General features: G+C 33.4%; 1 protein-coding gene across 4 annotated transcripts in view; it reads right to left on the bottom strand.

The window, feature by feature from the left end:
• LOC145327050 (SET domain-containing protein SmydA-8-like) overlaps window positions 1-13,634 on the bottom strand; it is a 51,687-nt gene that overhangs the window by 7,536 nt on the left and 30,517 nt on the right. For 3 of the 4 annotated variants that reach the window (XM_080170565.1, XM_080170567.1, XM_080170566.1), the window contains 9 exons: window positions 13,057-13,206; window positions 12,500-12,603; window positions 10,577-10,681; window positions 9,746-9,853; window positions 9,449-9,550; window positions 8,459-8,542; window positions 7,303-7,380; window positions 6,825-6,887; window positions 4,518-6,162 (listed from right to left, as the gene is read on the bottom strand). In XM_080170565.1, the coding sequence (XP_080026691.1) occupies window positions 6,079-6,162; window positions 6,825-6,887; window positions 7,303-7,380; window positions 8,459-8,542; window positions 9,449-9,550; window positions 9,746-9,853; window positions 10,577-10,681; window positions 12,500-12,603; window positions 13,057-13,206 (878 nt within the window). In that variant the 3' untranslated portion in view covers window positions 4,518-6,078. Of the gene's footprint in view, window positions 1-4,517; window positions 6,163-6,824; window positions 6,888-7,302; window positions 7,381-8,458; window positions 8,543-9,448; window positions 9,551-9,745; window positions 9,854-10,576; window positions 10,682-12,499; window positions 12,604-13,056; window positions 13,207-13,634 lie in introns of those variants that run through there. The other variant, XR_013882042.1, reaches the window with a different exon arrangement.

Raw genomic sequence — 13,634 nt, 5'->3', positions numbered from 1 at the left:
AAAAAATCAAATGAAACATAATTTTATTTAATTCAAATAGAATAAGTACCTAAATGTTTTAAATTAATAGTTTACAAAATTAATTTTAAAAAATCTCATTTAAATTCAGCTCTGCTTGATTTTATATATAATTAAAAAATTGTCAAATTACTACAAAGGGTTAATTTTTGGCTATTTTGATCTAAATAGTGAAAAATTTAAAGAAAAAGTGGACAAATCAATACCTATTATGGAATTTAACTATATAAAACTGTATTATATATCAAATTTGACCTATTTCTCATCCAATTTAAGTTGAAAGCTGAAAGTATTATATTTGTAAATAAGATTCCCCTTCCCTTTGGCTTAATAATCAGCTGATTCTCTCCTCTTTCCAGCGGCTTATAGTAAATTATGGACTCTTGAATAAATTTTTAATTTTCTGACAATTTTATGTATTTTTTATTTTACTAAAAGCCTTTAATAAGGAAGAAAGGGCATTTTGGTCTCCGTTATAAAATAAAGAAGATTTTGAAAAATAATTAAAAAAAACATTTAGAGCAAAAACAATAAAAACTGAATAAATAAATTTAAAATGTATTGAAATTGAGTTCAAAGGAATAAAGAAAATCACCAAAACCTAAAAATCTAGGAATCAATCTAGCACCCCAATTTATAGACAAATCTTATTAAAACTTTTTGAAAATATGTAGAATGTAAAATTGATTAATCCCTGAAAAATTGAGCCCTGTATCTTAAAAAGGAGTTCAGAAAATCATGAAAACGTAAAAATCTAGGAATTGAACTAGCACCCCATATAACAGACAGATGGACAAAACAATGCATATATTAGATGGGCATATATAATGGGAATCTTCACTAAAAATTTCAGCTGTCTATCTTTAATAGGAGCTGAGAAAATCATGTTTCCCCAAAACGGACATACGGACAGGCAGACATTTTAAATTATAGAGTAGCTTCGCTACTAAAAATATTTTACAGAATCTATACACTATATAAACGTCTACAGATTTATGCCTCTATTTAGCATAACAGGGATATATTTTATAAAAAAAAATTATAAACTTTTTATTAGCGGAGCTACTCTATAATTCAATTTGTCTGTCTCTCAGTCCGTCCGTAACGCTATAGGAAACGTGTTTTTCGCGGCTCCTATTTAAGATAAATGGATGGAATTTTTAGGGATTGAATAAGTCAACATTCTACATATTTTAACGAAGTTTTATTAAGACTTGCTATTGGTTGGGGGTGCTAAATTGATTTCTAGATTTTCATGCCTTTCATATTAGCTTAATGCTTCAAAAGACCATTATACATTTTTAGAAGGTTTCAAGATTCATTTATCCGCCAGAAAACAACAAATGATAAAAAATAAAAAATCAATTTGTTCCTAGAAATTAAGAGAAATATGCAGAGAGAACAATGTACATTTGTTTATATCAGTAATAAATTACCTTCTAACCACATTGTATGACAAAATAAAATCAGATGTTGAAAAATCATAAATTACTTGTCCAAGGTGGACTTTCAGTGATAGTTGTTATGAAGGACATAATTTTTATACCAAAACCACTAAGAATAATTTTACATATTATTTCCTTCATGGTAAGCTCTTTTGCTTTAAAACTTATCCATGACTATTACAAATCAGTTCCGGTAGCCAGACAAACAGCTCTAACCTACTGCATGAGATTGCTGATGATACTTGGAATTGTGTTCATGATCTGGTACACTATTGCTGTCATAACTGTAGAGTTTCCAAAGCTTATTGATCCATACTTTGCCAGCTATCCAAACCTGACTTGTTGTGTCTTACGTGCAGAGATTATGCTGCAATTCATTGTTCTTCTTTTATTTTTCATACTTTGTTTGCAAGCTTATTTAAATATTAACCCAATGAAATATTTAAGTTTGAACCATGAACATTTATTTTTGGTTATTTTTATCATATTCATGGTGACAAGTATTGTAGAACTAGTAATAATGTTTTGGGTGAGTGGAACTTATTGTTCTAAAACCAAATGGGATAGACTGATATATGGAAATAAAATATTAGTACCCAGAGATAAAATTAAATGGGCACCCAAACTTCTTGTGATGAATTGTGTATTTTGTGCTGTCCCACAAATTGCAATTATAATGAATAATTTGATAAAGAAACATTTTAATAATTGTAAAATTGGTACTAGAAAACAAATTAAACCTAAGAAAGTGTCACATTATGATCATGATGTGTTATCCAAAAGATCAAGATCACAAATCAGCAATGACAGAGATGAATCATCAAATTATACAGTAAGTTCACCTAATGATGTTTCAAAAACTGCAACTCATCAATTACCAAACAAAGCAAATCATCAATCTGATTTAAACAAAGTGCCTGAAAGAACAACCTCCATTTCACCACTAGATCAGCAAATTAAGTTCATTGAAGAAAGTGAAGAGGAAAGTAATAACCATAGCTCACAAGAAGAGCTATTAAATCTTGAAGAGTTACCAGTAGAACAACTCATAGCTTTACAAAGAAAATATTCTAGCCACTTGTATCAAAATAAAAGGGATTTTGTTGCTAACAATCATCCAATGGTCCATCCCACAAGGATAGGGATAGATGCATCTAAAAACAATAGTGTTACAAAACAATATTCTAATACCTATTCTTTATCAACATCAAATCTGCAAGACAAATTAAAAAGACCACCTGAAACTAGATTAATTTTTGTAGCACCACAGTCTACAAATACTCCAGCAGCAGCTCAAGGACCCGTAGAAAGTCCACCAAACAAAATTGTAGCACATAAGAAATCACCAGTTATTGTTACAATACCACCTCAAATGAATGACCCAGTAACAACCAAATCAAATGATCTAAACATGAGTCTAACTATCGCTGTTATCTCATTGATATCCACCCTCATCTGGATAGAGGTAAGGATTCGGGAAACATACCATGTTATTTTTTTTTTTTGGGGGGGGGGGGGGGGTGGTTAGTGTTGTAATGAGTTCAAATGTCAAATTTTGTTAAGATTTGTATTTGTTAAAAAAAATTAAAGAAGTTTAAAAAAAATAAGAAAGCAATTGGAAAAAAATTCTATGTAAATTATTAAAAACCTTTTAATATTTCAGATTGCAGGACCAGTAATAACTAGCATGATAAACATATTCATAAGCCTAGCTGTGTATGTGCTGCCTCTTTACTGGCTTCTTCATCTTGATGAAATGGTCACCTATGCTCAAAGAAAGATAAACAATTATTTGAACAATTATTTTGGTTTGTGAAAAAAACTTACAGAAAAACTATTTTGATAAAATCTAGATCTAGAATAAGAGTCTCGTAAAGTGCCATACGAATGAGAAAAGTGCATATTTTAATGAGAAATTTGCAAGTAATACTAAATTATTATTAATATGTAAGCTAAATAATGATATAGATTGTCAGGGTACTACTCTCAAATTTTAGCAGAGGCTAGGTTTTAATTTAATTAACTTTTTGTCAAGCCCTAATGCATTGTCCTATTTTAACTGAGCAGAACCTAATGAAACAACTAACCCTATGATTGCACTTATGCTGTCTGTTGAAACTGTGAAACAGTGGCGTGCAAACCAAAGGGGGCATTTAGAGAATCTGTCCCCCCCCCCCCCTCCCTAGTGAATGTTAAAAATACATCTTTTTGTAAACAAAAAAAGCCCCCCGCCTCCCCATCTTGGCAAACAACAAAATTCTCCTAAAAGCAAGGAAAACATTACCCGATTTTTTTTAAAGGGCCCTTATTTAAAAATTTGTAAAGATAATCAAATTGCTAAATTTTGATCCCCCACCCACCCCCTAGACAATGTGCCTTGAGTGCATGGTTATATGAGTTGCCCGCAGGTCTGGGATGGAGGGTCAGACCGCGCATGTTGCTATGTTATTGTAATTATATTTGATTTAAGTTATATATTTACCTATGACAAAGCCCATATTGTTCTGTTGTGACGTCATAAATTTCGGGAAAGGGAAAGGAGAACCCCATTTCTCCGATCTCCATTTAAGAGATTTTCCCGCCTTGCCTTCTCCTATCCCTAAATTTATGACGTCACAACAGGACAATATGGGCTTTGTCCTACCTATCTATTGCACCCTGCCCAGGATGCTACATGTTAGTATTCTTATAACCGCTGAGGCAAAAACACATTGTGTACGACAAAGCCCAAATTGTGTCAAAAATCATCCATGTGACGTCAAAAAAATGAGGGCATCCATCTCTTTTTAAGGGTTTTCTTTCCCACTTCTCCTCTCATGTCCCTCATTTTTATAACGTCACATGTATTATTTTTAACACAATTTGTGCTTTGTCCTTTTGTACACATTCAACATGTATGACTGGAAGCATTGACGCACTGTATTCGCCGCCGAACGTCTGTTATCCATCGCAGATTACCACATATCCCATCCTCATAGGCCACCTTTAGGCTGACCCGCATAGGCCTGGCAAAAATTATAAAAATAAGTTGCTACAAATAAAAGTTTAAAGAGATAATTGAGCAAATCTATTTAACAAATCAACAATAATATACAATGTATATTGTACACAGTTTTTAACAAAATCTAATAAAAAATCATTTACTTCCAAAAAAAAACAAAAAAATAAGTCAATCATATAAATAAATTCATATTAACATCTCAGCTCCAAACGTCAAATTTTGAGAGAAAAAAAATAAAACATAATGATTTTTTTGAAATAAATTTTCCAGTGTGACGTCAACACTGTATAATATTCACTAGAACCAGTTCTCAGTCACACTGAAAAATCATGTTTAGCATCGTTTTGTAGATAATTTTCCACGAATATTGAAATAAATATCATGAAAATAATACCAGTTTTGTCAGTGCTACCAAAACTGGTATTAATCAAATAATTTTCTTATTTTAATATCCGCGGAAAGCTGTTTATAAACCGCTGAAAAATAACTATTTTTTCATCGCTAATTTGTTTTGTATTTTATGGTATATTAGACAATAACAAAACATGTAACATACAATTAATATCTAGCTATTGATTTTTAAAAATACTTAATAACTAATATATACCTAATAAAATACATATACTCTGTTGTATAATTCAATGTTCAATTGTTTTCTGTTAAAAGTAAATAAATTTGATAATTTTTTTCCATTTATAAGCGTACAAATAGACAAGGACGACAACATCCATTTGTAGCGAAGCACAAAAAAAACAGTGAGTGACAAACGGACAAAGAAAATTAAGCAGATGATCAGTGGTCATTAAAATGGAAGAAAAAAGAAGGACGTACAGGTGGACAACGTGAATTATATAGTTGCTTCGCTACTAAAGTGGGTCTTTGATATTTTAATTGAACATATCAATTCTGTTTTATTCTGACGTCTATTGTTAAAAAATATTCAAAAGGTTCTTAGAAACTATTAACAAAATTACTATGGAAAAAATGAAAAGATATAAATTTTTTTAATATCTAAATTCGAATACCTTTCTTTCTAATATTAGTTAGGATCCTAAACGTTTTACAATTATACTATTGAAGAATTACATCATAAATGTATTAGGTTTTTTTTTCTCGCAAATCATATCTTTTATTTACATTTGATTGATTTTTTTTCTCTCACCATTGTTCAATGTTCAATTTTTATTGATTATTATTTAATTGTTTTGATTTAAGACGGCTGGCAGTTAGAATTGCAGTTGATAATTATTCCACCGTGATTTAGCTGTGACGTCATAAATAAAAAATGTGCGCTACATTTGCTCAGACTAGCGAAACGCCGTTTAAGCGTCGTTGAACTAATGGATATAGAATATACGTACATAAATATTATGACATTGGAAAAATTGTCGTAAATTTAGGTTGCGCTAACTTGGACATCACTTGTTGGTCAGTTTCTTCATTCAGTAGAAGGGAGGGGAAGGGAAGGGTGGTGGGAATCGTTATTTCAGCCAGCTGCGAGTATCACTTTATTAGAGAAAATAAAAATATGGTGTCCCATCCAAGTAATAATATATCCATTGTTAAACTTATTCACTTTGGGAGTTGAGCTAGGGTGAGGATTTTTTTCTTTGATTAAGCTTGCTTGGAGTTTAGACTATCCAAAAATGTCTCCAACTCGAGTAGATCCAGTCGAGCAATGGTTGCCAATCGGCCCTCCTAAATATAGAGAATTATAAATATGTTATAAATAAAGTAAAACAAATCAATTTTTTTTTATAATTTAAACCTAAATAATAAGGTTTAAATTTCAAGTGGTATTTTCATGAAATCAATTTTAAAAATCTAATAGTTAGGCTGATCTACCATACAATAATTTTTTTTATAATTTAAACCTAAATAATAAGGTTTAAATTTCAAGTGGTATTTTCATGAAATAAATTTTCAAAATTTAATAGTAAGGCTAATCTACCATACAAACTTAGCAAAATTTTACTTAAATAAGGCTATTCTACCATACAAACCAGTAAAATTTTACTTAAATATGACTATTCTACCATGAAAACTAGTAAAATTTACCTAAATATGACTATTCTACCTACCATACAAACCAGTAAAATTTTACTTTAATATGGCTATTCTACCATACAAACCAGTAAAATTTTACTTAAATATGGCTATTCTACCATGCAAATTAGTAAAATTTACCTAGATATGGCTATTCTACCTACTATACAAACTGGCAAAATTTTACTTAAATATGGCTATTCTACCATACAAACCAGTAAAATTTTCCTTAAATATGGCTATTCTACCATGAAAACTAGTAAAATTTACCTAAATATGACTATTCTACCATACAAACCAGCAAAATTATTTACCTGTAAGCAAGGAGGTTCAAAGCTAAATATTTGAATACACTCAACCAGATATTTCTTAACCTCCTATCATAAAAAAAGTTATTTATCGCATCGTATTATAGACAGCTTTCTGTGGGTCTTGATGTGAAAAATTATAAGATTAAAACAAGTTTTTTAGCACTGATTGGCCGAACACAATTTTTGGTATAATATAATTATACTTTTCATCAGATTTTTGTATTAAAGAATTCTATGACAACGTGGTACAATATTTTAAGAGAAGAATCTCCATATCGTCTAAAAAATGTAAGTGTGTCCTTAAACAGAATTTTGTATTTAAGAAATTATGCAAGTTTAATTACTTTATATACTGCTTTTAACATTCTGACACTCTACAAGTGTTAATGTTTTTTTTCTACAGTCTACAGTCTTCGCGTTTATGGATGTTTTTACCCTTGCTGAAGATTATAATTATATTAGTAAAATTTGTAAAATATACCTTCATAATATTTTTCATATGGTCCGATGAGATTTCACCCGCGGAAAATTTTCTTCGTGCATAAGTTGATAGGGTGGCCTAAAATAGCAAACATTTTCTATATATATTTTCTATATATCTGCAGGGAGGGTGAGGACATTTTGCTGATTTTGCTGTTGTTACACTAGTCCCAATTGTTTTATCATTCGTTGCATAAACAATTTTGGGGACTTTTATTGAATTTTGAATGATTGGTTTATTAAGTTGAGTGTCTAATCGTTTCAGCCACTAATCTATAGAAGTAATTTTGTAAATCATCATTTGGGATGATTGTACATCTGTTCATCGGCCATTGTCTCACTTTTTTAAATCCCTGGTTCTATGTACGTACAATGATAGCGTTCCATGTTTATAATTATATTTTACCTGGAGTTCATAAAGAATAACACCCCTAGGCCTGGAAACACCCGGAGTTATATTTTACCTGGAGTTCATAAAGAATGACACCCCTAAGCCTGGAAACACCTGGAGTTATATTTTACAAGGAGTTCATAAAGAATTACACCTCTCAGCCTGGAAACACCCGGAGTTATTTTTTACCTGGAGTTCATAAAGAATGACACCCCTAAGCCTGGAAACACCGGAGTTATATTTTACCTGAAGTTCATAAAGAATGTCATCTCTCAGCCTGGAAACACCCAGAGTTATATTTTACCTGGAGTTCATAAAGAATGACACCCCTAAGCCTGGAAACACCGAAGTTATATTTTACCTGGAGTTCATAAAGAAAGACATCTCTCATCCTGAAAACACCCGGAGTTATATTTTACCTGGAGTTCATAAAGAATGACACCTCTCAGCCTAAAAACCTGGAGTTATATTTTACCTGGAGTTCATAAAGAATAATAAGTCTCAGCCTAAAAAAACCCGGAGTTATATTTTACCTGGAGTTCATAAAGAATGACTCCCTTCAGCCTGGACATATCCAGAGTTATATTTTACCTGGAGTTCATAATAATGACTCCCTTCAGCCTGGACATATCCAGAGTTATATTTTACCTGGAGTTCATATAAAGAATGACACCTCTGAGCCTGGAAACATCAGGAGTTATATTTTACCTGGAGTTCATAAAAAATGACACCTCTCAGCCTGGAAACACCCGGAGTTATATTTTACCTGGAGTTCATAAAGAATGACACCTCTCAGCCTGGAAACTCCCGGAGAAATCCTGTTTGCCACCTCTAACAGTTCCAAAGCAATCTGAAGAGAAAAAAAAAACATTCACAATGTAGAATTCATGTATATATTTTATTTGTTTGTTCAATGAATAGTTTTAAATTGCAGACAATTTTTAGGAAAAATAATTTGGTATTTAGGTTTTTTAATCATTTTTCCTTAGGTGACTGAAAAAATGGTTTGAAGGATGAAGCTTTTTATTAAAAGGGAGGTAAAATGAGGTTAAGTGGAGTAATCTAGTGTATTTTGTTGATATTTTGAAAGGGGTGAAATGAGGGATTTCAAGGTTTTAGGAGGGTAAACACACCCCTTCATCCCCTTGGCCAAAGTGCTTTAGTGCTTAGAATTTTATTACCATTACCTCATAAGGGCGGAATTCTCCTTTGATTTAAGTGATCAACTAGAGAATCCAGAGAATCATCCACGTGTAGTGGGATGCCATACTCTAACACCCAAGGATATTAGGTTTAGTAACATCTATCAGACATCCAACCCTTTGATTACACGACCTTTGTCTGAGAAGTCCTAACTGTGCATGGCAGTGAGTTGCGCCTGTTTATGGGCCAAGGCATTCCCCCTACTCTTACTAATTATGACGCGCATCAGACAGAGCAGCAGTAGGAGCCATTCTTAACGTCTTTAGTTATGACGCGGTATCGGCCCGAGATTCGAACATATATAATGAACTTTGCTAAATGGCTCAACAAACTTTCATGTATGGCTTCGAAAACTATTAATATCCTCTGTATTAAAACCGGTTCTCAATCATACTGAAAAATCATGTATAGAATCGTATTACAGACAATTTCGACGAATTTTTAAAAAGAAAATCATAAAATTGATATAAGTTTGGTTTTAATCTAATAATTTTTCATTTAAATATCCACGGAAAGCTGTCTATGATACGATGCGATAAATAACTATTTTTACCTTCTGCTTGTAGACAAGTTCTTTTTCAGTCAAGTTGAATATTTCATGTCCTTGTCCGGTTGCAGATTGGCCAATCATTTGACACAGGGCTAATTTTATGTCCTAAATTAGAATAGGTTTCAACTACATTAAAGATTTGCGACTTAACATTTCAATCTCCTAAAATAACATAAAACCATGACAGGGTCAGTAGGTAGAAGAAGGGTTAGAAATGTTACGCATTATAAAAAAAAACATTTAAAGTGCCACTAGAGGCCTCTAGGGGCGTAGCCGCTAGTTATTGTTAAAGAATATAACCTGTAGGTAGTAATGGTTAGGATGAAGATTTTGTGAATGTTTCTTGATAAATGCCTGGCACGCCTCTATACTTCCCTTCTCAAGCATCACCAGCTCTTCTCCAATAGACTAAAATATACATAGAAATTTCATAGGTTTCTGTTCTAAAATAAGATTGTAATAGGTCAAACGCAATTCAGAAAACCAATCCTCGCATTGCGCGACCTCATTGCACAACAGCCGCGGTAATTATTTTCAACTAGTAATGCATTTTTTAATATTTGGATCCTACACCAAATTATCATGTACTCTTATGAAGTGAAACTTGTAGCTGGCCAAAATTATTATACCCCCCATCAACCCCCTTTCCCCCATCCCCTTCACTCCTACCAAGTGAACGAACAGACCAATAAATGATGTATATATTAGCAACCTAAATTGACGACAACTTTTCCCCTGTCATAATATCCTAGTATATTTTATATCCTATATCATAATTCTGCTTCTAGCTTGAGAAGTTTAATATTGAAATTTTTTGTATGAGGGTTGATGAAATTTTTTTAAAATTTTAAAATGTCTATTTACTTTTTTGTTATTGTTTTGAATTAAGAGTATTGGGTCAAATTAAGGTAGTCATTCAGCAGTTAGTAGCTAGACAAAGTGTCCAAAAACATCAGCCTTGTAACGTCATGAAAATGAGGGATTATCCATCTCTTTTTAATGGGTTTTCTTTCCCACTTCTTTTATATCACTCACTTTTATGAAGTCAAATCACTGATTTTTGAGACACTTTGTCCAGCTACAGCAGCTTTGTCCTGCAGGCTTCCGTTATTGAACCAATATGATTATCACCTGAACGACAGCATCCACAAAGCTGTGAGGTTGAACCTTGCCACATACCACACATCTATAATCTGTTGGAGGACCAACAGGATTCTCGGATACTAGATAACCGTTCTAGAAAAAATATAAAAATATTCGACTAGAATCTTTTTATAATACAAAGTAGAACTATGTCTGTCCGCCCGTCTGTCTGTATGTCTGTCCGTCTGTCTGTCCGCCTGTTTGTCTGTCCGTCTGTCTGTCCGTCTTTCTCTTTAGGGATTATGCCTACTGGCCCTGTGGTGGTTTTAAGCTATTTTCTTGGGGGAAAGGACACCCCCACCCCCGAATACATCATAAAATAAAATGCTTAATTTATTGAACAACAAAAAATAACCAACTAGGAAATTTTCAGTATTATCTTTTAACAACATCTGCTTGGATTATTTTGCCTGCTAGATAAATAACAACAAAAAATTGTGACTACTTGTGAATAAAATTAAAAATAATCTGAATTTTTAAAACTCTGTTACTACTAATTTTCCTGAAAAGTAAACTTATTTGAAACAAGGATGACAACATCCATAAAAGCGAAGCACTGAAACGGTAGGACAAACGGACATTAACATTTGTACATATATTGTCAGAACTTAATATAACAGAATATAAATGTATAAGAGTCGAACAAAAATGTAAGAAAATTTGTTGAAAAACTGCTGGATACAGGATAATGTTTATGAACATACTAGGGTTGGGCCGGATACTTTTTTGGCCGGATACCGGATATCCGGCTGATTTCAAACGCCGGATATCCGGTAACCGCCCGGAATTTCCGGCTAGCGCCGGATATCCGGCAAATATCCGGTTATCCGGCCAAATTACCGGATATCCGGCCGGATAACCGGCCAAATTACCAGATACTAAAGTAGCAAAAAAAATTTCTTCAGAAATCTTATATGAATTTACATAAAGTTAAACTTGTTCAGAAAAAATGTTCTTCTAGCTTCAATAATAAGAAAATTATAGCCATTTAAAATTTTAAAAAGCAGAGATTTTTGGTGTAAAGTATAAAATTTTTAGAGCCGGATATCCGGCCGGATAGTTTCAATATCCGGTATCCGGCCGGATATTGAAAATAGCCGGATATCCGGCCGGATATCCGGCCACACCGGATATCCGGCCCAACCCTAGAACATACTTACATTTTTAGAACTTGATTACAGTGTTGCTTCGCTAATAACATTATACTTTGTTGTCTCAAGGAATTAATATACCAAAAATCAGATAAATCGGATGATTAGATCACATGAAAATTTGTTGTTAAAAAAGTAAAAAAATCGACATGTTTAAAATGGACGTACGGACATTCTGGTAATGATTATAGAGTTTATAATCGTACCTAACTACTTAAGGAATCACCATGAAAAGTTTGAAATCGATAGGACAATTCTAACATGCCTAAATTAAAAAAAAGCTATCCGTTACGGACGGACGGACGTACGGACGGACCGACCCTAATTATAGAAAAGCTTCGCTTTTAAAAATATTTAGCTTTATTTAAGAAGCATATTATTATAATTTAAAGAAAATAATGGTGCTTGCCACTCCTCTTATTTTTAAAATAAATTGAGAATAATAGGAGGGGGGGGGGGAGGTAGTTTTTATTCCTATGGATAAACCTGGAGTGCTTATACCTATAGTGTCTCTAACTAGTGCCAAATATAACCTAACCTAACTTTTTCCCCCCTTCCCTTTTTCTTTCCCGAAATCTATATGACGTCAAATTAACCATAGTGACTCAAAAGTAATACAGATTGTGCTTCGTCACGTGATGTATAATGATAAACAAAGTAACAGAAAACAACCTCTCTTACTTTAATTTTTCTGAAAATAAGGGGAGAAAGGTTCTGTGATCAATAAGGCCCTCCCAGGGAATTTAAAATAATGTTGTACCTGATCTACGGTGCACTGTGGACATCTAATGGAGCTGAACATAGTTCCAAGCTCTGTGGGATCACTGCACCTCTCACAGTGGCAGGTGAAGTATTTGGTTTCACCTTAACAACAAAAAAATCAACTTTAGTCATTTGGATTTTTTTACATAAGGGCACTACTTACCTAGATGAAGCTGCCTATCAGCTGTGTTCCACATATGGTCACTACCTACCTATATGAAGCTGTCTAGCAGCTGTGTTCCACATATGGTCACTACCTACCTATATGAAGCTGTCTAGCAGCTGTGTTCCACATATGGTCACTACCTACCTATATGAAGCTGTCTAGCAGCTGTGTTCCACATATGGTCACTACCTACTTATATGAAGCTGTCTAGCAGCTGTGTTCCATATAAGGTCACTACCTACCTATATGAAGCTGTCTAGCAGCTGTGTTCCACTTATGGTCACTACTTACCTATATGAAGCTGTCTAGCAGAAGGGCCCCCCATAGGGTCACTACTTACCTATATGAAGCTGTCTAGCAGCTGTGCCCCCCATAGGGTAACTACCTACCTAGATGAAGCTGTCTAGCAGCTGTGCCCCACATGGGGTCACTGTAGTTGATAGAAATATGTTCTCCTTTCTTGATATTGACAGCTGCTCTAACCACCACACGGAAGTCACCATCAAAATGTTTGCTTGCATTGTTGATACATGAATGCTCTAAAAAAATAATAATAGTTATTTATCTCATCGTATTATAGACAGCTTTTCGCTTAGTAAAAATTATAAATTCAATCGTGTTGGCCTCATGGGGTCGAAGGTCTGGGCTAACAAAACTGGTACAGGTGTGACTAGTAGCTCATGAGAGATTACTTACCTAGGAGAGATATGTTAGCATAGAGTGCTTGAACAGGTACAGATGTGACTGGTAGCTCATGAGAGTTTACTTACCTAGTAGAGATATGTTAGCATAGAGTGCTTGAACAGGTACAGATGTGACTGGTAGCTCATGAGAGTTTACTTACCTAGTAGAGATATGTTAGCATAGAGTGCTTGAACAGGTACAGGTGTGACTGGTAGCTCATGAGAGTTTACTTACCTAGTAGAGATATGTTAACATAGAGTGCTTGTACAGGTACAGGTGTGAC

Source organism: Acartia tonsa, chromosome 8, assembly GCF_053477335.1.
Source record: "Acartia tonsa isolate MP-2025a chromosome 8, ASM5347733v1, whole genome shotgun sequence".
In the NCBI taxonomy this organism is placed as follows: Eukaryota; Metazoa; Arthropoda; class Copepoda; order Calanoida; family Acartiidae; genus Acartia; species Acartia tonsa.
Note: the sequence above shows the minus strand (reverse complement) of the source record. Positions and strands in the feature narration are given on the sequence as shown.